General features: G+C 41.9%; 2 protein-coding genes across 6 annotated transcripts in view; both read right to left on the bottom strand.

Moving 5' to 3' along the window:
• Window positions 1-5,204, bottom strand: part of PROC (protein C, inactivator of coagulation factors Va and VIIIa) — a 28,931-nt gene extending 23,727 nt beyond the window's left edge. Inside the window, exon 1 of the mRNA XM_066589508.1 lies at window positions 5,098-5,204. Within this exon, the coding sequence (XP_066445605.1) occupies window positions 5,098-5,104 (7 nt within the window). The 5' untranslated portion in view covers window positions 5,105-5,204. The remainder of the gene's footprint in view (window positions 1-5,097) is intronic.
• Window positions 5,205-10,868: 5,664 nt separating this feature from the next.
• The window catches only part of DGKD (diacylglycerol kinase delta), a 78,068-nt gene continuing 62,223 nt past the window's right edge, over window positions 10,869-26,713 (bottom strand). For 3 of the 5 annotated variants that reach the window (XM_066598632.1, XM_066598640.1, XM_066598648.1), the window contains exons 21-30: window positions 26,355-26,462; window positions 26,161-26,274; window positions 24,886-25,020; window positions 24,157-24,323; window positions 23,145-23,250; window positions 21,034-21,126; window positions 20,711-20,830; window positions 19,859-19,973; window positions 14,280-14,410; window positions 10,869-12,110 (exon numbers count right to left, since the gene is read on the bottom strand). In XM_066598632.1, the coding sequence (XP_066454729.1) occupies window positions 12,024-12,110; window positions 14,280-14,410; window positions 19,859-19,973; window positions 20,711-20,830; window positions 21,034-21,126; window positions 23,145-23,250; window positions 24,157-24,323; window positions 24,886-25,020; window positions 26,161-26,274; window positions 26,355-26,462 (1,176 nt within the window). In that variant the 3' untranslated portion in view covers window positions 10,869-12,023. The remainder of the gene's footprint in view (window positions 12,111-14,279; window positions 14,411-19,858; window positions 19,974-20,710; window positions 20,831-21,033; window positions 21,127-23,144; window positions 23,251-24,156; window positions 24,324-24,885; window positions 25,021-26,160; window positions 26,275-26,354; window positions 26,463-26,713) is intronic. The other 2 variants (XM_066598654.1, XM_066598655.1) reach the window with 2 other exon arrangements.

The following is a 26,713-nucleotide window of genomic DNA, read 5'->3' as shown; positions in this document are numbered from 1 at the left end:
ATACAAAAAAATAAGGCCAAGATAAATTCTACAAAATCTAGAGAATTTAGTGTGGGTCATCAAACACAATCGAAAGGCAAAACGCATTTCAGCAATTGGTGGACCAAATAAAGTCTACGACCCTCCCAGGTACTGTACCATATAGTTCTTCATAGGTCTGGGGATTATATTTTGAATTCACCAATATAGCTCTTTATATACTGTATGTTATGTTAGACAATGTCAACTGTCTTAAGCAATTGTAACCGAGTTGTATACTTGAACCATATTATAGTTAGGGTTGTCACTGTGTAATATAATTTGATATGTTCAAAACAAACAATAAAATAAAAATATATGAGTAAAAAAAATAACAACCCAGCAGCATCGCCATATGCACCCTGTAATCAGAGGCTATACAAATTCTAAATCAAAACATCTGAAATAAAATGAGAAGCCCATTCCTGTACTTTATTTTAGTATAAATATACTAATTTAAATATACAACTATAAATTAAAAAAAATAAAACATTTTTTTTAGCATTTTACCCCTAATAATAATAAACAACGGGAAAAAATTAACTAGAAGATATAAAATATATCCCTATATGTCATGGGAGAAAAACCGCAGCAAAAATTTTAGTAGCTGAAGAAAGTAAAATAGGGCCATAACACCACCAAATGGGTAAAATCCCTAAAAAGTGTCTGGTCCTTTTTGACCAAAATGCCCTGGTCTTTAAGGGGTTAAACAGTTAGCTCAAAAAATGACTTCCAAATGTAGGAAGACAATGCTCGGTGCTTGGCCCTTATGAATTGTCAACTTGTTTATAAGGTATAACTCCTTATGAACGGCTAGAAATCTGATAATAGGGAAGGTCGGCAGCAAGGAGATCAAATTTCCCATTATTGCTCTGCAAGGCAACAGTATATTACAGCTGCTTATGGCATGGCTGGGTCTGAAAGGAAGCAATGGAATATTTAGTTCTCCTACTGTATCCCTGTTCTAGTATTGGATCCCTGGCAGGTAATTAACGTACATTAGAGAATTGCTGTATATGCAATTTCCTCATAGACATGTTATGGTGCTTTATTTTTGAGCTTTGAACATTAGGGCTCATTCATATCTGCATCTGAGGTTCCAGTTGCAGCCCTTATCACAGATTTCTGTTAAAATACAGGGTGAAATAGCAGAACATGCTGTGCTATTTTATCTGGGAAAATGCCAGGAGGCATAACAGAGGCCAGACAGACCCCATTTAAACCAGCAAGGTCTTTTCGGCCTCGTGCGTTTCCATTTTGTGATGGAAAGGACATTCTGTTTTCTTGCTCCCATGATGGAGCAGCAAAACAAAACACTAATGGCCATCTGAATGAGCTAATAAGCCTTATGTTTTATTGTGTGCCTTTAACCCCTTAAGGACATGGTCCTTTATTTTCCTTTTTCGTTTTTTCCTACGCTGTTAAAAAAATCATAACTCTTTTATTTAACCATCAACGTAGATGTCAGAAGGCTTGTTTTTTGCGGATGAGTTGTATTTTCCAATGGTACTCTATAATGTGCCATGTAATGTACTGAAAAACATTTAAAAAATTCAAAGTGAAGGGAAATTGAAAAAGAGTAAATTCCAAAATTTTTGCGTGTGTCTTGTTTCTACGGTGTACACACTGCTACAACAATAACATGCTAACTTTATTCTACGGGTCAGTATGATTACTACGTACCAAATTTAGATAGTTTTTTTTTTTTGCTGTACTACTTTTATTTTTTTCCTAAGACTCCGGGTCTTGGAATCAGGAAGAAAATTTCAAACGTTAATCCAGGGGTTATTCTGACTGCCATTATGGTGTCGGGAAGGAATTTTTTCCTCCAAATGGGCTAAATTGGCTTCTGCCTCATTGGGGTTTTTTTTCTTGCCTATCTCTGGATCAACAAAAGGGGGGTGGAAACAGGCTAAACTAGATGGACATTGTCTCTCTTCAGCCTGACATACTATGTTACTATGTTATTTTATCTTATAAAATTATTTTCTGTTGCCAACTTCTGACAGTCATAACTTTTTAATTTTTGGATGGACATGTTGCTCGAGGGCTCATTTTTTGCGGGACATCGTTTTGTTTCTTTTGGTACTATTTTGGAGTACAAACGACTTTTTGATCGCTTTTTAGTACATTTTTTCTATCTACTAAATTATGTTTTTTTTGTTTTACTATGTAGATTCTTTTATTATAAATATGGCAAAAGGATATTTTGCAAACATTTTTTTATGCAGAAAAGCCCCCCTCAGCTTATACTTGAGTGAGGTTAAAAAAAACCAACAAAAAAACCCCCGCAATACTCACCTCCCAGCTGGCGTCTGTGTCCCCGGCGCGTTGGTCTCCCCGGCGGTGCAGCAAGCTGCTTGAGAATTCTCCCCACTGTCATCTCCCTGCTCAGCCTTGAATTCCTCCGCCATCACTGCTGTGTAGGTAAGCACTGTGATTGGATCAAGCGCCAGCCAATCACAGCCGGTGCTCGATCATTCACAGCCATTCAGTTAATGACATCACTAAATGGCTGTGATTGGTTTATCGAGCGCCGGCTGTGATTGCCTGGCGCTCGATCCAATCACAGCACTTACTTACACAGCGCTGACAGTGGGGGAATTGAAAACTGAGCAGAGAGATGAGAGCAGGGAGAGGTCTGAAGCAGCTTGCCGCACCACCGGGGAGACCATCGCGCCGGGGACACAGATGCCGGCTGGGAGGTGAGTATTGCGTTTTTTTTTACCCAGTATATACTCGAGTCCAGCTAGGCTTATACTCGAGTCAATAAGTTTTCCCAGTTTTTTGTGGTAAAACTTATTGACTCGGCTTATACTCGGGTCGGCTAATACTGGAGTATATACGGTAATAAAACTTTTTAAAACTGATTTTTTTATTTTTTTTTTAACTTCCCATAGGAGACAATAATTTGCAATGCTTTGATTGCTCCTGCACTATGATATAATGTCACAGCATTACATTATACCACGATATGACAGGCAATCTGCAACAGCAGCCCTGGGGTCTTTTAGAAGGCCCCCGGCTGCCATGGCAACTGCACGGCAACTCGCAATCTTATCACGGGGTGCAGTGCGGGACCCCCAAATATTGATTGGGGCATTTAAAGAGTTAACGGCTCCAATCAGCTGCGCTGCTTATCAGGGCTGTTGCGGGCGGGTGTCAGCTGTAAGAATCAGTCAACACCTGCATACATACCCTGAACCTACAGGACGTAAATGTACCTCATGTAGTGTTAAGGGGTTAAAGGGGTTTTCCTAAAAATTTCTATTAATGACCTATCCCAATTAACAGTTGATTGGCTGGAGTTCACCACTTGGGATTCCAGCCAATCAGATGTCTTTATGACCACTGTCAATGCCACAATACAGTGAACAGAGCCAGAGCAGATTCCTCTGACCCATGTAGTGGGCGGCACTGGTAATTGTAACCTATTGATTTTAATGAGAGCTGTGCCTGCAGTTACCAGTTCTGGCCACTACACAGGTTCGGGAGCAATCTGTTTCTGCTCCATACACTGTGGTGTGGCGCTGACAGTGGGCACCCAAACAGCTAATTTTCCAGGATCCCAATTGGCAGATCCCCGCTGATCAATACAAAACTGCCTGGAAAACCCTTTTAATTTTCCTTACCTCTGCCCAAAGTCAAAATATGTATCCACTCATTCATAGTACAGTTATTAAATCATTAAAATGTGACTTTAATATGACTTATTGTTAAAGCTTTTTCAGGACTACATTTTGTTATAATTATTGATACACGATAGCACTTTCATTCTTTCCATGTATCCTCACAATCAGCAAATTAACCTTGCTGTTTAATATATCATGTAAAACCCTAAGAGATAAAATGTGAATTTAATCGGGAAGTAAAAGTACTATTTTATCCAGTTGTAATAGTTGTGAATATAGCTAACACTAAATCGCTAGTGTAGTGTTCCAGAACGTCACCCTGGACCCCTCCATAATTGTCATACATGTATTGTCTTATGTGGATGCAATGTGCAAGCTGTCATGTCTATTTTCTGTATGTGTTTTGCACAGCTGCAGCGTCTGAAGGGTTAACTCCCTTAAAATCATTGCCTGTGAGCTCTGCTGCTGAATGTATCTATCTTACAGTGTCATGTGACGTGGTGTGGATGAATCTATAAGTATGAGTGATTGGGTTCCAGAAAGGAGTTCGGAGTCCATCTTCCCGGCTGAGGAGCACCCATCTTCCACCTGAGAGTTTGCTACCACAGAGGTGCATGAGGGCACCATCAGCTCTTATGTTACTGAAGATGGAGAAGAAAGACTTCACCTTTAAGAAGAGTTTGAGAATAGGAGTGAGTGAGCCTGAATGTTTTTCCCCAAAAGTCCTATTGCCAGAGAGCCTTTGTAAGTAACCACCTCTTCCAGGGACTGTGCACTTTCTCAAGCAAGGCCAGTGCAGAAGTCTATCAAACCTCTGAAAATAATGTTAAATCTGTTTACAATTCCTATGCAGCCGTCTGAAGCCCAGATTACTGTATAGAGGTGCACCTTTAACTGTGCCACCCACGCATCCTGAAGTCTATGAGAGCGGGGTGATAATTACTGCTATTCAGTGGCCATTGACTTTCATGTCAAGTTTTCTGAATAATGCTGAACTGCTTGCACTGTAAAGTCTGCCTGCTGAAGTTGTTTGTACCGTGTTTCAAAAGTCACTAGTAAAGCTTTACCGGGCCTCAACCATTCCTGAGGACCCATGGTACTATACACTTGTCCAGTGTTGTTTTATCCGCCGTGTATGAATGCCGGTGTGGAATGGTGGCATCACGAACTGACAACTACTACCCCCCTCATCCTGAGGACTACAAGCCCTATCCTTTGCTGCAGTAACTCCCTCAGGGACCAGGAGTTGGTAAGTGCCACCGTGACTGGTCCACGCACTACACCCTCCCAATTCCAGCAGTATGCTCGGATAGAGAGCCATGTTGGCAGTCACTCGCAGGAGATTTATACCTAACTGTTCGTTACACTAGTAACAAACACACCAGCCCAGAGTACACATTTAACATTTCTCAGTAATCCACATGGCGTTTCCTAGTGTTTAACTTACGATTCATCTTCACATCAATTCAAAAGACGTCTTAGAAGCCTAGAGGTAACTGGGACTTCTTGGGATTTGTAGGTTTTCTCCAATTTACTTCAGTACTTCGCTTTCAGCCATAAATGGTGAATCACATTCTGGTTAATCCATAACCCGAAATGTTGACCCAGTGTCCTGTCCTTTGTGCAAACAAAATGCTAACTTCCAAATACTGCCAGCCTACAAAGGAGTGAATGAACCCAGGCAAAGTATACTATATTCAGCAAAAAACAAAGCTTCAGCAAAACTTCCTTAGCAAAAGTGAGGCTGAGAGGGAGACAAAAAAAAATAAACCTTACAAATATGCTCATGTGCCCTTTACTTATCTACATCTGACAGTTTTTGTGTTCAGTAGTTGTACAAAAGTTGTTAGTAGTTTGTATGTATTATGTAGTTTAGTGTGGCTCTGTATCTGCTAGATTCCAAACAGAGGAGAAGCAGAAGTACTGCAGATAAGTGCTATATAAATCGAAACAGAGGTGAGTGTGTGCACTGTATGCTAAGTGTACTGTCTTCTAAAGTGTGCTGTTCCTTAAAGGGGTTGTCCCGCGAAACAAAGTGGGTCTATACACTTCTGTATGGCCATATTAATGCACTTTGTAATGTACATTGTGCATTAATTATGAGCCATACAGAAGTTATTCACTTACCTGTTCCGTTGCTAGCGTCCTCGTTTCCATGGAGCCGTCTAATTTCCAGCGTCTAATCGCCAGATTAGACGCGCTTGCGCAGTCCGGGTCTTCTTCCTTTCTGAATGGGGCCGCTCGTGCCGGAGAGCGGCTCCTTGTAGCTCCGCCCCGTCACGTGCCGATTCCAGCCAATCAGGAGGCTGGAATCGGCAATGGACCGCACAGAAGCCCTGCGGTCCACCGAGGGAGAAGATCCCGGCGGCCTCTTCAGCAGGTAAGTAAGAAGTCACCGGAGCGCGGGGATTCAGGTAAGCACTCTCCGGTTTTCTTGTTTAACCCCTGCATCGGGGTTGTCTCGCGCCGAACGGGGGGGCTGTTGGAAAAAAAAAAACGTTTCGGCGCGGGACAACCCCTTTAAGTATGTGATTAGTGGGGGGGGGGGGAGGAGGCGTCCCACATACGAAAATGCTTGAGTCTCCCATTGAAGTCAATGGGGTTCGTTACTCAAGTAGAGCTCACGAATTTTACAAAAAGCTTGACTCGAATAACGCGGACCCGAGCATTTGGGTGCTCACTCATCTCTATCAAAATTGTTACATTTAAAAACACATATAGTCTGCTTGTGGGTTTCAGTCTCCATCGCTTTACACAGGTGATTAATTAGGGGTGAGGTTAGCCAATCAGGGTGTGATATATTGCATATTCCTTCCTGTGTCCTTTAGGCCTCGTTCACACAGGAGATAAAGTCACACGATTTTGTTGCATTGCTACAATTTGCATGTATGAGAAGCCCATGCTTTCCTATGGGTTACTTCACACATGCAATATTTTGTAGCATGCGACAACCCGACACAAAAACCTCATGGGTCCGGCTATATGCACGCGACTCGTGAGGTTTTGTAGCCCATGTTTCCCTATAAAGCCTTCTTCTGTGTTGCATTGCACGAAAACGCGGTTTTCGTGCGGTGCGATGCAACTCTGACAGTAGGATATCCTACTGTCAAAGCCTATAATAAGCCCTAACTGCAGAGAAAAAAAATTAAAAAATATACATATATCACCTTACATGCGCTGTCAGCCCGGCCGCAGCTTCTCCCCATGTCCCGACACTGATTTCCTTCTTCTGTTCTGGCCGGGGATTTGAAAATCCCTGCCTTCTGGAAGAGCTGGTTGTGATTGGCTGACGCTTATCCAATCACAGCCAGCACTCGATGAATGGCTGTGATATGCATCCCATCATCTATATGCTTCATTAATTGGTAGATGTGGCTTTTATTTCACCAGGAAACTGCCCACCTTGGGAGACATGAGCGGTATTGCTTATGGCCACATGACAAGAGTGAAGTTATCTCATTTCCCAGTGAAATAAAAACCACATCCACCGATTAAAGGGGTTGTCCCGCGGCAGCAAGTGGGGTTATACACTTCTGTATGGCCATATTAATGCACTTTGTAATGTACATCGTGCATTAATTATGAGCCATACAGAAGTTATTCACTTACCTGTTCCGTTGCTGGCGTCCCCGTCTCCATGGTGCCGTCTAATCTTCAGCGTCTAATCGCCAGATTAGACGCGCTTGCGCAGTCCGGTCTTCTTCTTTTCTGAATGGGGCCGCTCGTGCCGGAGAGCGGCTCCTCGTAGCTCCGCACCGTCACGTGCCGATTCCAGCCAATCAGGAGGCTGGAATCGGCAATGGACCGCACAGAAGCCCTGCGGTCCACCGAGGGTGAAGATCCCGGCGGCCATCTTCACCAGGTAAGTAAGAAGTCACCGGAGCGCGGGGATTCAGGTAAGCACTATCCGGTTTTCTTTTTTAACCCCTGCATCGGGTTTGTCCCGCGCCGAACGGGGGGGCTATTGAAAAAAAAAAAAAACAGTTTCGGCGCGGGACAACCCCTTTAATGAAGGATATAGATGATGGGATGCATATCCAGTAACTCAGCAACCAGAAATTAGTACAATCTTACCTGAAGTGGAAAAGCCAGGTAGAATATAGGCTTTTCCAATAACAATAATTGGCGTGGCTTACTGTGCTGAGTTCCTTTCCTCTCCCATTAATAAACGGGGAGATAATGCCACCATATATCCTTGAGGGCTGTAATTGTTTGTCTTTATTTTTGTTTGGTGTGCCCCATGGGTTATATTTTAACGAATTATAATAAAATTGAGTTTTAATAATTAATCTATACTGTGAAGGACCTTATTTGTATAGCGCCAACTTATTCTGCAGCTGGTTATAAATGGTGCATACTCTGATTGAGTCACCGTTACTAGTGGGGTACCACAGGTGTCATTTTTCGGGCCCTATTCTTTTTAATATATTTATTAATGACCTGGAAGAAGGATTGTGCAGTAAAACAATATTTGCAGATTATACAAACGTAATTAACACTAGAGGACAGAATGTGGTTGTAAGAGGATCTGAATAAGTTGTGGGATTGGGCAAACACACTAAATTGGAAACAACTGGGCAACCAGCGTCAGGCAGCTGCTGCCAAGGCAAATAAGATCATGTGTTGCATCACAAGAGGTCTAAGGGCACAGGACGGGAACATTGCTCTTCCTGGTCACTGGTCAGACCACACATGGAATATTGTGGACAGTTTTGGGCACTTGTACCCAAGAAGAACATATCAGAGCTTGAGTGGTTTCAAAGGCGGCAACTAAAGTAAGTAATTAATGGAATGGGTGGACTACAGTACCGAGAGAGGTTATCAAAATTGGGCTTGTTTTGTTTAGAAAAAAGACGGTTGAGGGGCGACTTACTAACTATGTATACTATGGACAGAGTGAGAAGTGAGCGAACCAGCAATGATTTTTATATTGGTTGAAAGTGAGCGGCAAACGAAAAGTAAACGTCTGTCAGCGTAAACGCACTGCATAAGCGCTAACGAATTTGGCGGTGACATCAGCGCTCGTGCAGTCATTTACCCATCTGTCATCCTGTATAAAAGGGATAGAAGTGACTTTTATAGCAGCAAGTAGCGCCACCTCGTCCTGTAAATTCTGGCAAAATGCCAGACTGTTGGCTGGAGATCAAACAAACCCCATCATAGTCAACAGAGGCGCGTTTGGCGCCATTTGGCTCCGTCATAAGACAGAAGTTCGGTCAGGGAGTTCCATTTCCTGCTTCCTAAACGGAGCTGGAAAATGGAACTCCCTAATACTGATGTGAACAAGCCGTTAGATATATGGACAGATGTTCCTATAGGATTTTCCCCAATATCTAGAATTACCTTACCTAGGTATGATACATACGCATGCACAGTTGGCCATTTTGAGTTCTGCCGCATTACTGCTTTATCCTAAGGGCACACTCACATGGGCCTATGTTGCCTGCGTGTTATTCACATTACACAATGCTAAGAGCCCATTGATCTCTACTAGGCCTCTAATGCATTGTGTTTTTTCATGCGCATAATACGCACATGAAAAAAAATGCATTGTGTTCTAATTTGGTGCGTAATATGTACCAATATAGGCTGTGGGGATGTAACATATGCATGCAGCAAATATGAATTTACTTGCGCATTTGTTGTGTGCTGCGTATTTTACAAGCGTGATTGAGCCCCAAGTTTGTGACTATTGTTTAATATGGCAATGCATATGCCCAGCTGACAAGTCAGGATCCTATGCTGATGATATAACAGTTACAGTTACACATACAAACTGGTGTATTAGTCATGCGAATATATAATATTTATTTAGAGATTGTTAATAAGGTCACGGTGGACCAAACGGTCTACATTGATCTGATCCATGAAATTCCCCGTCTGGATTATTTAAATTGTGGAAAATTAACTTTGCATCAGACTTGGTTGAGGGTACTTAATTACCGCTGTTCTTACCTTTTACTGATTCATTCCTTCTGATAAGTGACCATAAGCTCTACAGGTATGAGCGTGCAAATGCTTATGTCAAGATTGCCATAACTATATTTGTGATTAGTTTATTATAGATTTTCTCCTTAAGGCCACATGTCCACGGACACGCATGGATTCCAGGGGAAGAATCCCAAAGCGGTTCCCACCTGTGCCCGCAGCCATGAGGCCAAGAGTTACATTTTTCTCACCTGTCCAGGGCTCCCCTCTGTCGCCGCCGGATCTTCTTTCTTCTGCACGGCTTGGCATGCCATCAGTGTACCGCACGCATGCGCCGTGCTTTCTGGGTTTTTTTTCTTAATCATCTGCCTTCCCGCGGATCTGCGGCACGGACGCAGTGCCAGCTGCGTCTGTGCTGCGTAGCGGACGGCTTCCTTCGCAGCATACTCCATTTTCTGCGGTTTTCCTGCACAGATGGTTTCCATTGACATCAATGAAAGCCGTGGAAGCCATCCGTGCAGGAAAACCGCAGAAAATGGAGTATGCTGCGATTTTTATCCCGCGCGTGCCACCCACACGTCAGGATAAAATGACATCCGCAGGTATTTAATTACCTGCGGATGCCCAATGCATGTCTATGGGCAAAAGTAAACTGCATATTCCACAATTCAATTTTGCCTGTGGACATGAGGCCTAAGAGTGGAAGCAGATAAACACACAGTTGACCACAAACACAGAAGATTTGGGATTTGGATGACCATGTATTGCATGGTCAAAAATATCTATTAATATATAAAGAGCAAAAAGGCAAGCGACTACCAGAGCCTTCTGGCACAGCTTACCTTGATAGGATTGATTCTGATTCAGATTTACATATTAGACTATTAAAATTTTAAAGAATAGCTACACTTTCAGATAACTTTTGACACGTCAGAGACATGTCAAAAGTATTGATCAATCAGGGTCCCACTGCTGAGACCTCCGCTGATCGCTAGAATATGTACACGGGGAGATGTGCTCCTGACAACAATGTTTTTTTCAGCAGCAAGAAAGATCCAATCAGCTGACAAACGAGCATTTGGTCATTTGTCGTCTGACAACTGCCCTGTTTACATGTGGCAATGATTGGGTGAACAAATGTTTTAATGATCACAATCATTGGATGGGGTGTAATAACCCCCCCCCCCCCCCCCTTGTTGATCCAAAGGAAGGCAAAAAACCCCAATGAGGCAGAAGCCAATTAACCCATTCAGGGGGAAACAGAAATAAAAGAGACGATGAACAAAGCAATGTCATTAAGAGATCTTTTACTGGTAGAACCAAGCAATTTTTACAATACCGCTATTTACATGCATTTAACATCACTTTGGGGGGAAAAAAGCCAGGACTGCAATAAGGCACGGGACAATAAATACGCATGGGGGGAGGGACAGCCAGGCTTTTGTCTGAGGGTTCCAAGGCTTTCAATGTCCCTCATAGATAAAAAGCAGCCAGAAACAGGGGACCTGCCCAAGAATAAGAACTGTAAGAAGTTGAGACGGAGAAGTGGATGTGGACAACTCAAATCTCAACCCAAACACATCTTCAGGAGACAGTACTTCAATGTATCTCACAATGACGGAGAGTGGCTTCTTGTGTTCCCTGGAAGGGGAACATATTACAGGGCAGACGCTGCTTCCTGCTTTATTAATGTACCTATAGAAATGTAAACATTTGTTTGATCCTAGACCAGAGTGGGAAGTTGCAATGGTCTCACCTCACAGCTGGATTTTTGCAAACAGTCCAATGAAACCACTGATTACAATAAGTCTACGCTACATCAAGAATACTTTTTACACAACTAGAAATGTACACGCCGAGCCTGAGAAAAGAGCACTTATATTAACACAAAATACAAAACTCCGCATTCATCTGACATGTTCATTAACTGTGCGAGGAACAGGTAGAGCCCCAAATCAATGACCAAGATCTCAAAGTCTTTACGGAAAGGACAGAGAGTGAGTCCTGTTGAAGGTATTCCCTGTTCTCACTGTCTGGTAGCAGGATAATGCCGATTCTAATCCACACGAGGTAGCACATCAACGACAAGGACTACCGCAGTCACAAACTCTTGCAGCACCTAGAAAAAACATCTGGCTTCAAACGTATCCTGTAAGAAAAGGTTATTAAAGCCCTTTGCTCATTCGAGACATGGAAATAGCTGGTCTAGGAGTGGCAGCAGTAATTTCCAGGGCTCATTTATAGATAATTAGTATGAGAGTTGACTGGCAATAGGGATAACAAGAGCCGTGGATCGTAGGTGGCCATGAAGCTCAGAAGTCATCTGAGAATAGCTGCTGTTACGAAGCACTGTGCTGCAGTAACACTAGTGGAGTGGGTCGATGCAAGCAATGCTGGCGGTCAAGAGTCACCGAGACTGGACCACACAAGCAGTGAAGACAGATCCTAGTCCACACTGACAGGAGGGGGGTTCAGCTCTCGGATGGCATGGAGGATTCTCTTCATGTGGCCCACTTTTGTCACTCCCAACTCCTATAGAAAAACAACAAAACAGATGTCATTATCTCAATATTGCAGTTACAATACTGGAAGAGGTCCCATTTAGAAAACATAAGCAGAAAGGAGCACAACTTTCAACTAGCTGCAAAGCATAGTAACCATTTCGTAGCATTTTCAGTTATGTTAATAATATTTATGTTATGAATGTTATATTTATGTTATGTTAATGATTTCTGGTTTATTCTCCCCATTTTCAAAAAAATTTTTTCAGTCAACATAGCTATTTGAAAGCTTTTTTTGTGGCACAAGGTGTATTTTTCAGTGATACTATATGATGTACTGAAAAACGTAAAAAATTTCTGAGTGAAATAGAACAAAAAAGCAAAGATAAAATACCACAATCTTTTTGAGGTGGATGGGACGGTGGGGAGGGGGTTACTTGTTTTTACGGTGTACACACTGCAGCAAAAATTACATGATAACTTTATGTTGTGGATCAGTACGATTCAGACGATACCACTTTTTACATTTGCTGTACTTAAAAAAAAATAAAGTACTTTCTGTCAGTATTTTCTGACTATTATAACTTTTTAATACTTCCGTTGGTATGTTATGTGAAGACTCGTTTTTTGAAGAACGACCCATGGTTTCTATCGGTACCAATTTGGAGTATATATGAACTTTTAATTGTTTTTAATTACAAGGGAACCAAAAAACGAAATTCTGATGTTGTGTGTTTTTTTTCTGACAATGTTCAGTGTGTTATTTTGATAGATTGGACTTTTACGGATGTGGTGGTACAAACTATGTTTTGTTTTTTTGTTTCGACATTTGTTTATAAATACAGTAAGGGGGGGGGGGATTTTGAACTTTTAGTATCTTATACTTAACAATAATAAAGGGCTTTTTTCCACTTATTTTAACTTTTTTTTGTTTCCATAGGGAACTTGAGCTTGCGCTTGTTTGATCGCTTATAACATATACTGGAATAAACCAGTATATGGTATTTTAGCAGCATCCTATTAGTACAGACCACAGGCATGTCTTATTAGGCAGAAATACATGGTAGTCCTTCAAAAGACCCTGGACTGCCATAACAACAAAATGGCACCACGTGATTGAGAACGCCGATCAGGACATTTAAACTGTTACCAGCATTGATCAGTTTAAGTGATGATCGCGGCTCCTGCAGGCTGTGTCAGCTGTCAAAGACAGACAGCACCCGCCATGTATGATGAGTGATCAACTGCTGATCCTGCTTCATACAAACCCCAAATCCAAGACTACTGCAAGCAAAGCTAACTTGTAAGTTTTACTGCTTAAAAAGGTTATGCTTTTGCAACAAATTGAAGACAAACACATAGACATATTATAAATACTACAACATTAACACAGAGCGGACAAACATCAACATTTAGAGAATAACAATAATTGTGACTGTATGCATGCAAATGCAGTACAGAACAGGAGGGCACTAAAAACAGGTAACATATGGACATTGGTCACAAGATGAAGAAATGTGAATGATATTAGAAATGTCATAAATGGTTGTGTATTGTTGAGGCCTGAAGACATGCCAACATTTGGTATCATGCATTGACTGAAGAGCAAATGGGGACGATAAATGGATAAATGTTATATGGGTTTGGTAGTGAAAGTGTTCGCTGCATACTATGAGTAATGACATGTTAAACACTGGATCAATGCAGTGATGGTACTATAGAGTAATGAGTTGTAAGTGATATGTTGCCAGTTTGGGACAATTTATCATTTTTGCAAAAATCATCTGAGAGGAGGACTGATATTATACTGGAATTAGGAATTCTTGCAGACAACGTCCTTGGAAAGTGTGGTTGCATATGTTACCCAATCTGTTGCTATAGGATATAGAGAACTGTCTGAAAACAGCATTTGGCTACAAAGTTACAATATAGTACTTGTAGTACAGATGACTTGTGTTAATAAGTAAAAAGTGAAGGGCTGGCATTATAGAGCTGTACAAAGATGATGTGACAGCAATGGATGGAGGAATTTCATGACTATCATTGGAAAGAAACGTTAGTAGAAGCAAGAACTATATGAAAGGAGTTGTGATTGATGAAAGTGCAGCAGAACATGCGGGTGGCAGGGAGTGGACTAGACATAGACAAACAGCAGAAAAGGTCCGGACTCCACTTTGGGTCTGACATCTGTGAGAGATACCTTGAGGTCTCGGCGCTCCAGATGTAGGAGCTCACAGCCTCGGATGTCGTGGCGAGTAAAGACCTCCTTGTACTCAGACAGACTGAGACGCTCCAACCAAAGAGACACCTCCTCCGTCCCCCAAAGGTGAGCTGTCAGAAAGAGTCCCTTAGTAAGAAACCACGTCCCAAAGCAAAGAAAAACCACTTCCCAAGAAAGAGATTACCCACAGTCCAGAGCAAAAGACTCTAATTGCAAGATACAATAATCACGGAAGGACATACATCACACAATTGTTTGGTTAAAAACTGTACAGTTTCCAGTATTTATACATCCTAATGTAATTCCAGATTGTAGATGAGGCTATCAGGCAGCATTGCATTACAGAATTCAATTTATTCCCTTCGAACACAGAACCTATTCTTTCTCTATTGAGTTTATGTATGCAAATTAACTCACTACAATACATGGAAAAGCCAAATTCATACACCAGTTCATACTGAGTTATAGAGGGAGATTTATAATGGGTGCTTTTACATGGGACGATCCCAGGTCATCCCAGGGATTTTTGTTCCTGTACTGTTACACAGGAACGATCATCGCTAGTGATTAGAAGAGTAGCGAGCCAGTAGCGAGAAGTAGAGCCATAATTATCTGTCAGCCATAATTTCTGAGAGCACAAACTAAGGACGCTAGTCCTGCCCCAGCAAGCATTCCGGCTCCAGACAGTGGGTGTCCCATGTAGTTGCCTGGCCACCTTTGTGTGTGTTCAGCGGCCATATCATTCTGCAGGAAGACAACCTCCTAGCCCGGACATTCACTGGAAGACCACCTTTACCTGCGAGTTCTACCGGAAGTCAAGCTACTGCCTACGCCCAAAAGTAGCCTGACCAGAAAATAATAATCTTTACTTGTATAGCGCCAACTTATTCTACAGCGCTTTCAGGCGCACTGATACACGGCCAAAGCATGAAGAAGAGCAATGGCCTGCGGCACCAGAGGAAAAAGGGAAAATAAATTCTCAGCCACCTGTAGTAAGTTGCGGCCTAGCAGTCTGCACCAAAAGCTTAGGCCTCAATTATACATGATTCAAGTCACATCTCCAGACCACTGCACAGAAGACACGATATGGCGCAGAAGTAGCATTTTGCCACCAGAAGAGAGCTGGGAATGTAGGTAGTGGCTAGAGTTGGCGCCAAAAGGGAACTGCCGAGATACCTAGAGGTAAGGGGGAAAAAAACATGGGATACCCTAAATTAGGTACTGGGGAAGGGATCTGAAGGAAAATAAAATGTGCCAAGGAAGCGCTGAGAGGATGCAGAGATGACTAAAGTATGGAGGTTGTAGATGGGAAGGGGGGGGGGGGGTCATGCTCATTTAATTCAGCATACTCACCTCCTCTTGATCCACTTCAGCTCCCCAGGATACCAGCAGGGTCGCCACTTTAGTGACTGTCACTTAGTGGTGAGAGTAAACTGGGTGGAGGGAGCAGACAAGAACTTTGAGTGATCCCATGGCTGGCGGAAAGCAGAGTAGTTAGAGCTACTCTGGTCCACTTTATCATCTTGGAAGAAATAGTAACAGTGTGTCTTATGCAGCAGTGTTTGCCCTCCCTACTTAGGGACACACAGGGAAGTTAGATTATCACTATGTCCCATCCAGAAGGAAAGAAGACAGACCTGTCAAGCTGGGAGATCTGCCTGCTACGGACACCAGGCTAAAACTGATTTAGCTTAGCGTCTGCAGGGGCATATGTGGTGGGAGAAACGAACAATCTTTTGAACTTAGTGCCACCTCCGGGTGGCAGCAGCTATACTTAAGCCCTTGTTGTGTCCCACTAATAACAAATTTCAGCACAGACATGTAATGTACCAAAATCTGTGACTAACACCATAAAAGTGGAGCCGAGTCTGATAAATTCCCCTCCATAGTCTCTTAAAACCAACACAATACCTACTCATAAAATCTGTAAACTAATGAGGGATTGGAATACTAGTCTCAATGGTTCATTTTGAATGAAAAGCCACTTAAACCTAAACCTGCCTTGGAATCATAGAATTGTAAAGGTTGGAAGGGACCTCCATGGTCATTGGGTCTGACCACCTGCTCAGTGCAGGATTCACTAAGTCATCCCAGACAGATGTCTGTCCAGCCTTTGTTTGGTAACCTGTTCCACTCATTCATCACCCTCACTGTCAGAAAGTTATTCTAATATCTAATCTGCATCTCCTCCCTTTCAGTTTCATCCCATTGCTTCTGGTTTTTCCATGGGCAAAGGAGAATAGGGTTAATCCCTCTGCAATGTGACAGCCCTTTAGATATTTGTAGACTGCTATTAAGTCTCCTCTCTGCCTTTCTTTGCAAGTTAAACATTCCCAGATCCTTTAACTATTCTTAATAAGACATGGTTTGCAGACCGCTCATCATCTTTGTAACTAGTCTCTGTACTTGCTCTACTCTGTCAATGTCTTTTTTAAATTGGAGTGACCAGAACTGAATACAGTATACCAGATGACGTCTGACTAAGGAAGAGTAGAGGGGGAGAATTACATCACGTGATTTAGACTCTATGCTTCTCTTAATATATCCCAGAATTGTGTTTCCGTTGTTTGCTACTACATCACATTGTTCACTCATGTTCAGTCTGTGATCTATTAGTATACTGAAGTCTTTTTCACATGTGCTGCTGCATAGCTCATAGAGGAGAGGGCGGCCGCAGAGGAAAAAAAAAATGAACATGCTGCGGTCGGCAAATCCACGCCACAGCGGCGGCGGCTTCTGCCGGCTTAGCCGCAGCGGATTTGCCGTCCCGTGTGGACAAGATTTCTGAGAAATCTCGTCCTCATGGCTGGCTAATCCCGGTATTAGCGGCCGCATGCGGATTTGCAGTGGCGAAATTCCGCACGGAATTTCCGCGGCAAATCCGCCCTGTGTGAACCCAGCCTAAGAGTCCCTGCAGTGATGTGGAGATTGAATGGAACAGCGGTCGCACATATGCAATGCCACTCCATTAATTCGAATTGGTCTGAAGGAAATAGCTGAGTACAAGCACTTGGCTATCTCCATCACCCCTGCTGAAGGTGAATGGCCTTGCACTGTGCGACCGCAACGCCCTTCAATCTGCTGCTCACTGTGGGGAATGCAGCAAGCCCAAAGTGAGGAGAAGACAGGGTCATGTGACACACATTCTCGGCATTGGTGGGGGTCCCAGCAGTGAGAGCCCCACCGTTTAGAACTTATCACCTATCCATAGATTGTGGCACAATCCCTTTAACAAAGGCATTATCTGTTTAGCACATTTATATTCCTATGGGTTTCTTATTCTGTAAGAAAGAACACATTATATATATATACATACATTTCTGATAAATATCTGCACATTTATCCAGATTCACACCTTGTGTACATTACTTAATTAAACCTTTAAGTCTTATCTATAGTTAGGCTGTCTACGAAGAATGTGTATATGGTTCAGTAATCATGACCATGATGAATGCAGAAATGAGAAAACAATGTTGCAATCAGGAATCACATTTTTCTGGTCTTCCCCTCCACAACTTAAAGAGAAAAAAGCACTGTAAAGTAACACAGCAAGACCAGACATTACAATAAAACATTGTGCTGTGATTATGTTTTTTCAGTAAAAGGATAATCTGGAAATAGAAAAAAAGTCTTTTTTTGTTTTATTTTTTGGCAAAATGTTCTGTGTCTTTTATTAACAGTGCATTGCTCATGAACAAGAGTGCTGCTGTCCTTGGAGAAAAAAGGGAACCTTTAGGGTGTGACCACATGGAGTGGATTTTCCGCAGCATCTTTTGCTCTGTTTCCGCTGTTGAATCCACAATGATTTTTCAGTAAAATCTGCAAGTGTTACGAGCAGATTTGTTGCAAATTTTGTTGCGGAATTCATCTTATACATTGCAAAGGGCAAAATCCGAGGTGAAAATCCACATCATAGATTAACAAGCAGCGGATTTAAAATCCCCATTGCAGATTAATTCCAGTGCGAATTCTACATACCGTATATTCCGGCGTATAAGGCAACAGGGCGTATAAGACGACCCCCCAACTGTCACCTTATACGCCAGGAATACAGCGGAGCTCTTAGGGGGGATGGGGGAGGGAGGGGGGAGAGGGGAAGGGGGTGGGTGAGAGGGGGAGGGGGAGGGAGGGAGGGGAAACCAAAGATTTGTTAAAAAAAATGTTTTAAAATATGCAAAAGGTGAAAAAGTTTAATAAAAAATACTTTAATTAAAAAAAAAAAGGAATACAGCGGAGCAAAAAAAAAAAATCATTACTCACCTCCCCCGGCGTTCTGCGGCGCTGCTGTAGGATGTCGCTCCCTCCTGGTCACCGGCAGAGCATTGCTTTCTGGACGCAGGGCTTGAAATCCCCGCCTCCAGAAAGCTAATACTGTGATTAGCTAACACACGCCGTCAGCCAATCACAGCCATTCAATGACATCATTGAATGGCTGTGATTGGCTAAAACACACGTGCCTTCAGCCAATCACAGCCATTCAATGATTGGCTGACGGCATGTGTTAGCCAATCACAGTATTAGCTTTCTGGAGGCGGGGATTTCAAGCCCCGCATTCAGAAAGCAATGCTCTGCCAGGGACCAGGAGGGAGCGACAGCCAGCAGCAGCGCCGCACAACGCCAGGGGAGGTGAGTAATGATTTTGACACTTTCTTTTTTTTGTATTACTGGCGTATAAGACGACCCCCGACTTCAGAGCAGACTTTTGGGGGTTCAAAAGTCGTCTTATACGCCGGTATATACGGTAGATGTTGTATTATTTGTGTGGATGAGACTTGCTAAAATCTCAACCTTTATTCTGCAACTGTAAATGCTGCTAATTTTCCTTCTGCAATTCCATAGTGGAAAATCTGCAGAGCATCCGCCCGTACCCATAGAAAAATTATCAAGATGTAAAGAAATGCTGCTAGGCACTGTTAGAAAGGGAGGTGTGGGGGGTAGGGTGAGTATAACATCTTTTATACAACACTGAGAACACCTTAATTTACAGGGAACCTATCATGGGGTTCATGCTGCCCGAACCATGGGCAGCATGAACCTGGGACAGAAAACATGCAGTGTATGTTTTGTTCTGACATACTGCAATGTTTCAGAATAAACACGCTTTAAAGTTTAACTGTTTGACTAAGGAACGGAGGGTCAACGAGGTGAACTGCGCCAGACTTAACTTTCTGCAGCATAAAGACTGATAGTTCCCCTTTTAGACACAAGCAGGGAGAGAGCGCTGTCAGTCAACATGCAGCGGGCGGGGGGAGCCCAACGCAGCTCACTTCTTTGACTCGAGAGCTCTGTTCCCGAGTCAAACTTTAAAGTGTGTTTTGCTCTGAAATGTAGCATTTCAGAATAAAACATACATGAGGCAATGCACATCTGTGGGGTTCTGGCAGTACAAACACTGTTGCAGGTTTCCTTTAATTTTTCTTTCTCCAGACTACCCTTTTAATAACAGACTTAAAAAAAAATCTAACGGGTCTCATCTATAAGTAAGGCACCCTTTACTGTGCATGCAACCTGCTATAATATCCATTTCTCTTGTAGCTGGCACTAAACTACACATTTACCAGGTGCTCCCGTGCTGCTCCGAGTCTCCTTGTTCTTAGTGTTTTTCTCCTTCTTGAACTTGTTCACCAATCTAAACCGACTGCTGCGTCTTAATTTGGAATACTCGAGAGCACCCTAAAGAGAAGTCACAACCGTCAGCCACAGGCATAAAACATGGTTTGGGAGAAATAAATGGTATTTCACAAATGTCTGCAAGGAAGAAGTAAAGAATATATAATAATATACTGCAAACTAAGAAACTGAATGAACATGTCAATGAGTACATGTACTGCGCAACACAGCAAAGTGAGACTTATCTTCCACTATTGAGAATGAGTAACAGAATCTATTGTACTATTTATTATGAGGAGATGCAGCCCACACAGGCGCTACACTTGAGCCCCATTTACCCGCAAAGATGATCACTCAAAATTCGTTAAAAAAAATAGGGAAATTGACAGTTTGAGCGCTCATTTTGCAAAAGCTGCTAATGGGCACTAATGCCCATTAGCAGCTTATTATCGTCATTTGCATGTAAATGAGCCTCCCAGCACTGTATGCAAAGAACAGCAGGTAGTCTGTTAGCTGTATACAACTCTTTGTTCTGCCATGGGACTGCAGCTGAATACAATGTTATCAGCGCTTCCGTGGAGAATCAGTGTGCGGTCCCTGCTATCAGCTGTCAGGCCAAAGGATGGATTTTAAACTCAACTAAAAATCATAATTTGGACGAAAAGCGAACAATGGCAGCATTTACACGCAACGATTATCGCTCAAAAGACATTGAATTTTGAGCGATAATCGTTGTATGTAAATGGGGTTAAGAGTTCCCTATCAAAGGAAGAACATGCAGTAAAAATTACAGTACTCACTTCTTCTTCTCCAGGCTCTGTGTTTTGGCACAGCCATGGGATGTCAGCAAGTTTCCGCAGCTCCTGCTCTGTGTTACTGAGGGACATCGTCAGCTGTTCTTTCTGAGGGGGATCCAACAGCTTCACGAGACAAGGGAGTAGGTAGAATTATTACCTTTACTGTTATCTACCTTTCTGGCTATTTATTGAGGAACGTATATTATAGAAACTAACAACTGCTGTGAGTCCACTAAATTCAGGTCAGAGTTGGAAACACAAATGAAAAGAACACATCAGTCAGTTCCATAAGGAGAAAACTTTGGAAATTTGAATCCCCTACTCACCAAAGCCATCTTTCCAGTAAGCAGGAGCTCCGTCTCATTTAGTAACGCTCGAACATTCGTTACCATTTCCATAACATGAGTGCAATTTAGACCCTGAAATGACATAGTACTGGACACATTAGCAAATAGATCAATACTACCAATACTAATACTAATTATTCTCTGCATATTATTATTTTCTTATGCCTTTTTTACAATACCAAGAAGTAATTGGGCTTTGTATTGCTTTGACTTATATCCACTGAAGTCCTATGAATCAGAGATTGTACTAATTGTCCAAAACGTGTAAGCAGTTCTGCTGGCTTGTATTTTCTTTTGTAGATGAAGCAATAAAACAGTGAAGTTTTAAAGACTAGTGCTTTATTTTATGCCTAATGCTCTTGGAAGTATATTGAACTTGTTGTAACTGCACCTTCACAGAATGGCCTCAATGATGACCTGACTTAAGGCGGTCATACACAAAGAAACATTGGCCGAATCTACCAATTTCACCTGGGCCAGATGTCGCAGCTCTCCCGAAGTGAAGGTGTAGGGGGATAAGAAGGATGGAACATGTTGGATTTCAAATGCCTGATCCTTTGTTCTAACGGTAGATAGACCATCATACAAGGCATCTTGCAGTGGTTTTTTTTCCCCTATTAAGTACACACGGATGCTCAGACAATTGCATATATGTATAGGTGTCAAAATAGCGGTCAGTCCAAACAAGCAGTAGTCCAAAAGCTATCTAAGGGCCTTTTTACATGTAACGATTCTCGTTCAAATAATCATTGGTTTGTGCGAAAATGAACGATTGTCATTCATATTATTCTGGCATAAAATAATTGTTTGTCATATGCCAGTTGCTCCATGTAAAAGGAGATTGTTCAGTCTATCGCAGACCATTCCCAAGCAGACCAAAAATGGATGAAAAATGAATAAAAAATGTAAACGATTATAACAGCGTGTGTAAACAGACATTGTTTGAAAGCAAGTGAATCGTTTGTTCATTCCAACGATTAATTGCACCATGTAAAAGGACTCTAAGGTGTATGGACACTTTTACAAAACCCATTTAGAGTAAGAGATGGTGGTTATGCACAAGAAAATTTTCTAGTTGATGAGATGAAGAGTGGCTTCATAGAGGTTTACTTTAAGGCCCATTTACACGGAGCGATGATCGCTCAAACAACAGTTTGAGTGACAGCTTTGAGTGATCATTTTGCATAAACTATTAAGTAGCTACTCAGCTACTTAATAGCAATTTAGTGTGCAAATGAAGCCTTTAGCTGAAAGCAGTCAATAGCCCGAGGGCTCTTATCTGCTTTCAGTTCCTTTGTTCTCCGACGGGAAACAATGCTATCGCACTACCCATAGAGAACTGCTGATAAGGCCGAACAACGATTTTTAGGCTGGTCTGAATTTAACGATCAGTCCATCGTGCACGGAAAGTGCATGATGGACGCGTGTTTAGACGCAACGATGATCGCTCAAACGATCGCTTTTTAGCGATTTTTGAGCGATCATCGCACAGTGTAAGTGGCCCTTTAGAGGACTTGACAAATTCGTGCATTACACAAATAGTCCACTTATTTCAATGTGCATAGTGCAAACCTCATCCTCAATGTGCTGCTGCACATGAATTAAATACTTTCTGCAGATTTCCTCAAATTATACAGCTGTCTACAAAAAATAAACTATTCATTCTTGTGATTAATATGCCAATCCAACAATGAGCTAAATTAAAGAGAAAGCGCTAATGTCAGAGCTATCTGGGTCGTTTCTTTTGTCTTTTAAACCTTTTTCCTAACTGGCTATCAGTCTGGGATAACTTGGCAGACAGTGCTATTTTCTCCAGAATACTTCATTAATTACAAGCATGATAGGATACATCCTGTTTCAGCAAACCTCAATAAAAGTAGTCTTAATGTTATAACTCTAAATGTTATACAAACATGAATGTAAGAACTTCAACAAGCGTCCTTTCATTTGACTGATCAGAAGATTGCATTATATGTGAATAAGTGACTTTAGGCCAACAAACATAGACCCAACTAACCTGGCTAACTTGTTCCTTGCAAGAATGAGCTAGGATTCTGGGCTGCAAATGAGACAGTGAATCAACAGTTTACCTCAGAGTTCTTGCTGTAGACCTTTTCCATGGACTTCGAGCTTGCATTCACAGCATGGGCCAGCTCCTGCTCCATACTTTCATGAGAAACCGCTATTTCTTTAATGCTGCAAAGATAGAGGAAAGCAGGTTTCTTCCACTTACTTTATCATGATAGAATACTTTGTAAATCACATACAGTATAAAGATTCTGATCTAATGTAAAAGGTGTGGATCCAACTTTTCAGATACAAAAACTGGTCATATGCCAATTCATTTTATATTCCAGTTACATATTAAAGGGGTTTTCCAGGAAAATTCTACTGATTACCTATCCTGGGGATAGGTCATCAATAGTTGATCAGCTGAGGTCCACCATTTGGGACCCTGGCCGATCACCTGTTCGGACACCTGCTGTCAGTGTCATTACACCAGGGGTACAAAGCGTAAGCTGCTGCTTTGACCCCTGTGTAGTAATCAGCGCTTGTAACTGCAGGTGCAGCTTGCATTAATTTTAATGAGAGCTGCATCTGTAATTATAAGCCCTGGTCACTACATAGAGTTTGGATCAGCTTACGCTCTGACTCCTGTGTGTAGCAGTGCAGACAGTAGGCATCCAATAAGCTGATCGGGCGGGGCCCCGAGTGGCGGACCCAAGCTGATCAACTATGGATGACCTATCCAGAGTATAGGTCATCAATAGTATTTCTCTGAAAAGCCCTTTTATGATAATGTTCGCTATCTTTCCAGGAAAATCCTAGATGATCTCATAGCAAGTCAGGTTCACATGAAACATTGTCTGATGTCCCGGAAATCTGAAGTCTCTGCTAAAGAAATCCACCATAATTGAGGACTAGGAAAGTTATTCAGGATAAAATTTAGTTACTTTGCTATATACACACTGAGTTATGCATTCCATTTTCTTGCAGAGATATACTGTAAAAGGAGGCACTGATGCCTCAAGAATTTAAGAAAGTTATTTTTGTGTTCACAGTACATTTACTTTTGTGTTGTTGAGTTATGGGGAACCATACCTGTGAATTAGGCCACCAGCAGCCTGGCCAAATCTTGAGACCTGCGCTGCCTCCTCTTCAGACAGAGCTTCAGGGTATAAAGAGGTTGGAGACAGAGGAGTGGAAGTCTGTCGAGAAAGTTCACATTTTTGCTTATCCTCCCAAGATTTTAACGTACTTTCAAAGGCCTGTCAGGAAAAAAATGTTAGCGGCATGCATGAACTAGCAGAATACTTTACTATGGTGTTCATTATAAAGTAAATAATTGAAATTGACTTTTATTACCTACCCACATTGTAGGTGATAAAAGTCTGATTGGTGGGGGTCTCAGCAGAGACCCTGCTGATCCCAAAAAGGAGGTCCCAAGCCCCCCTCTTTCATCTAACGGTGGGCTTTCTGCACCCTCTGCAGTGGTCCAGCAAGTTCAGTGCTGCCATTTATTTTTAATGGGACTGAACGAGATAGCCGAGAGCTTGTACTTGGCTATTTCTGTCAATCCAATTAAAATGAATGAAACAGCATCACATATGCTTGGTTGCCACTCAATTCAATCTCAATGTCCCTGCAAGAGTGCAGTAAAGCTCACAGTGAGTAGGAGTGGGAGACACGGGACTCTGTTCTCAGGACTGGTGGGGTCTCAGTGGTGAGACCCTATGGATAGGTAATAAAAGTCAATTTTGGGAATACCCCTTTAAGCATACAAGATTAAAGATATAATCACATTATTATACATGCGTCTGGATAGCTTACCCTGTCTCTGGTGAGTGTTTGTGTTCTGTTCTTATGCACTATACGGATATAACCTGGTGGTTGGACCCAAGCCTCTCCATCCACTTGCACAGGAATGCCTTCATCACCGAGTACTGTGATCTGTACTGTCCGACACTAGTGGAGAAGAGTGCCACAGTAAGTCCACAGAACACTTCTTTAATAATAGTGGGAAAAAAACATGGACTGTAACTTCTTCAAACTAGAACACAGGTCAACTGTAACCTAATAATTCAGAAAAGTTCTCAAACTATGTAAAACTCAGCATATTGGGATGTACTTAGCAAACTGGTTATTGTTTAATACAAATTTATTTATTTGCACTTATTCACAAAAATATTTAAAAAAATAGGTTGAACCTCTGCTTATAAGATGGGCTGAGCAGTTGTGAAGAAAAAACAACTTCCTTACTCCTATATAGTCAAGCAATTTTATTTATTACCCAGTAATCTCCAAGCTGTACATTGAAAAAAACTGCCATATATTTTTTGACAAGGACTGTATATTGGGCCCTTTAATCCATATATAAATATTATATTATATATAGAGCTATATTTTTTTTTTAAAATAGAAGGCACCTGATTGCCTCCAAATTAATTCTGCAGCAGGACAACGACCCCAAACATACAGCCAATGTTAGGCATAAAGAAGAACTGAGGCTCCTGGAAGTGATGATATGGCCCCCACAGAGCCCTGATCTCAACATCATGGAGTTTGCCTGGGATTACATGAAGAGACAGAAGGATTTTAGCAATCCTACATCTACAAAAGATCTGTAGTTACTTCTCCAAGTTGTTTGGAACAACTTTACTACGGAGTTCCTTCAAAAACTTTGTGCAAGTGTTCTTAGAAGAACTGATGCTTTTTGAAGGTAAAGTGTGGTTACACCAGATATTGAATCTTTTGTTAATTTACTCTGCATTCAGTTAATTTTACTTTAAAACTATTGACATTTCCACTTTAAAAGTATTCTTACTTTGCAGCATTTTTCCACACCTGCCTACAACTTTTGCACAGTATTGTATGTATGTATATATATATATATATATTTTTTTTTTTAATTTTTTTTTTTTTAATTAAGTAGCTGGACAACCCGTATCATAAAAAACATGTCAGAAAAAGTCTCAGATGAAACCACTATGAATTCCTAAAATGAAAACACTTCAGTACTGTGAAGCACACCCAAACTATTCATGATACTCATGTTACCTTTTTTTGGAATCATTTCTATGCTGTCAATATAAATGTAGCGGTTACCTGTGCAATCCGATGATGCTGCAATTTGATAACCCTTGATACAGCCATCTGCATGCTACCAAACACAGCAACAACCTCCAGGATCTTGTCATCAAAAGAAGGAGCAGCAAATGTCTAGAAACCACCAAGAAGATATAATGAAAGAATGGAAGTCCAGCCTGCAATCCTGATTGCAACTTATACATGAAACTTACATCGTCTTCCTTGTTGCCTCCCCAGAAGTTGGTGCCTCCAGCATAACTGGGAATGTTCAGGACGGCAATTCCTTGCAGGCTGGGCAGGGGAATAGGCACCCCATCACACTGCGGGGAACAGTGGGGTAAGTGGAGGTAGACACGCACATCCACTGAGAAAGAAAGAGACAGACATCTAAAAGAAGAGAGACAGACACAACCAGTGTTAGGGACAGACACAGAGACATGCAAGATGAAGGTGAACATTACTAACAAGGAGGCCAAACAACATAAAGCAAAGTGCAAACTCAAGACATGCAGTGCATACGCAAGACATGAAGAAGGGGATAAACCTGCCCAGTAAGCTCTGGTCTCAGCTA

The sequence above is a fragment of the Eleutherodactylus coqui genome, chromosome 1, assembly GCF_035609145.1.
Source record: "Eleutherodactylus coqui strain aEleCoq1 chromosome 1, aEleCoq1.hap1, whole genome shotgun sequence".
Classification (NCBI taxonomy): Eukaryota; Metazoa; Chordata; class Amphibia; order Anura; family Eleutherodactylidae; genus Eleutherodactylus; species Eleutherodactylus coqui.
This window is presented reverse-complemented; position numbering and strand designations above follow the sequence as displayed.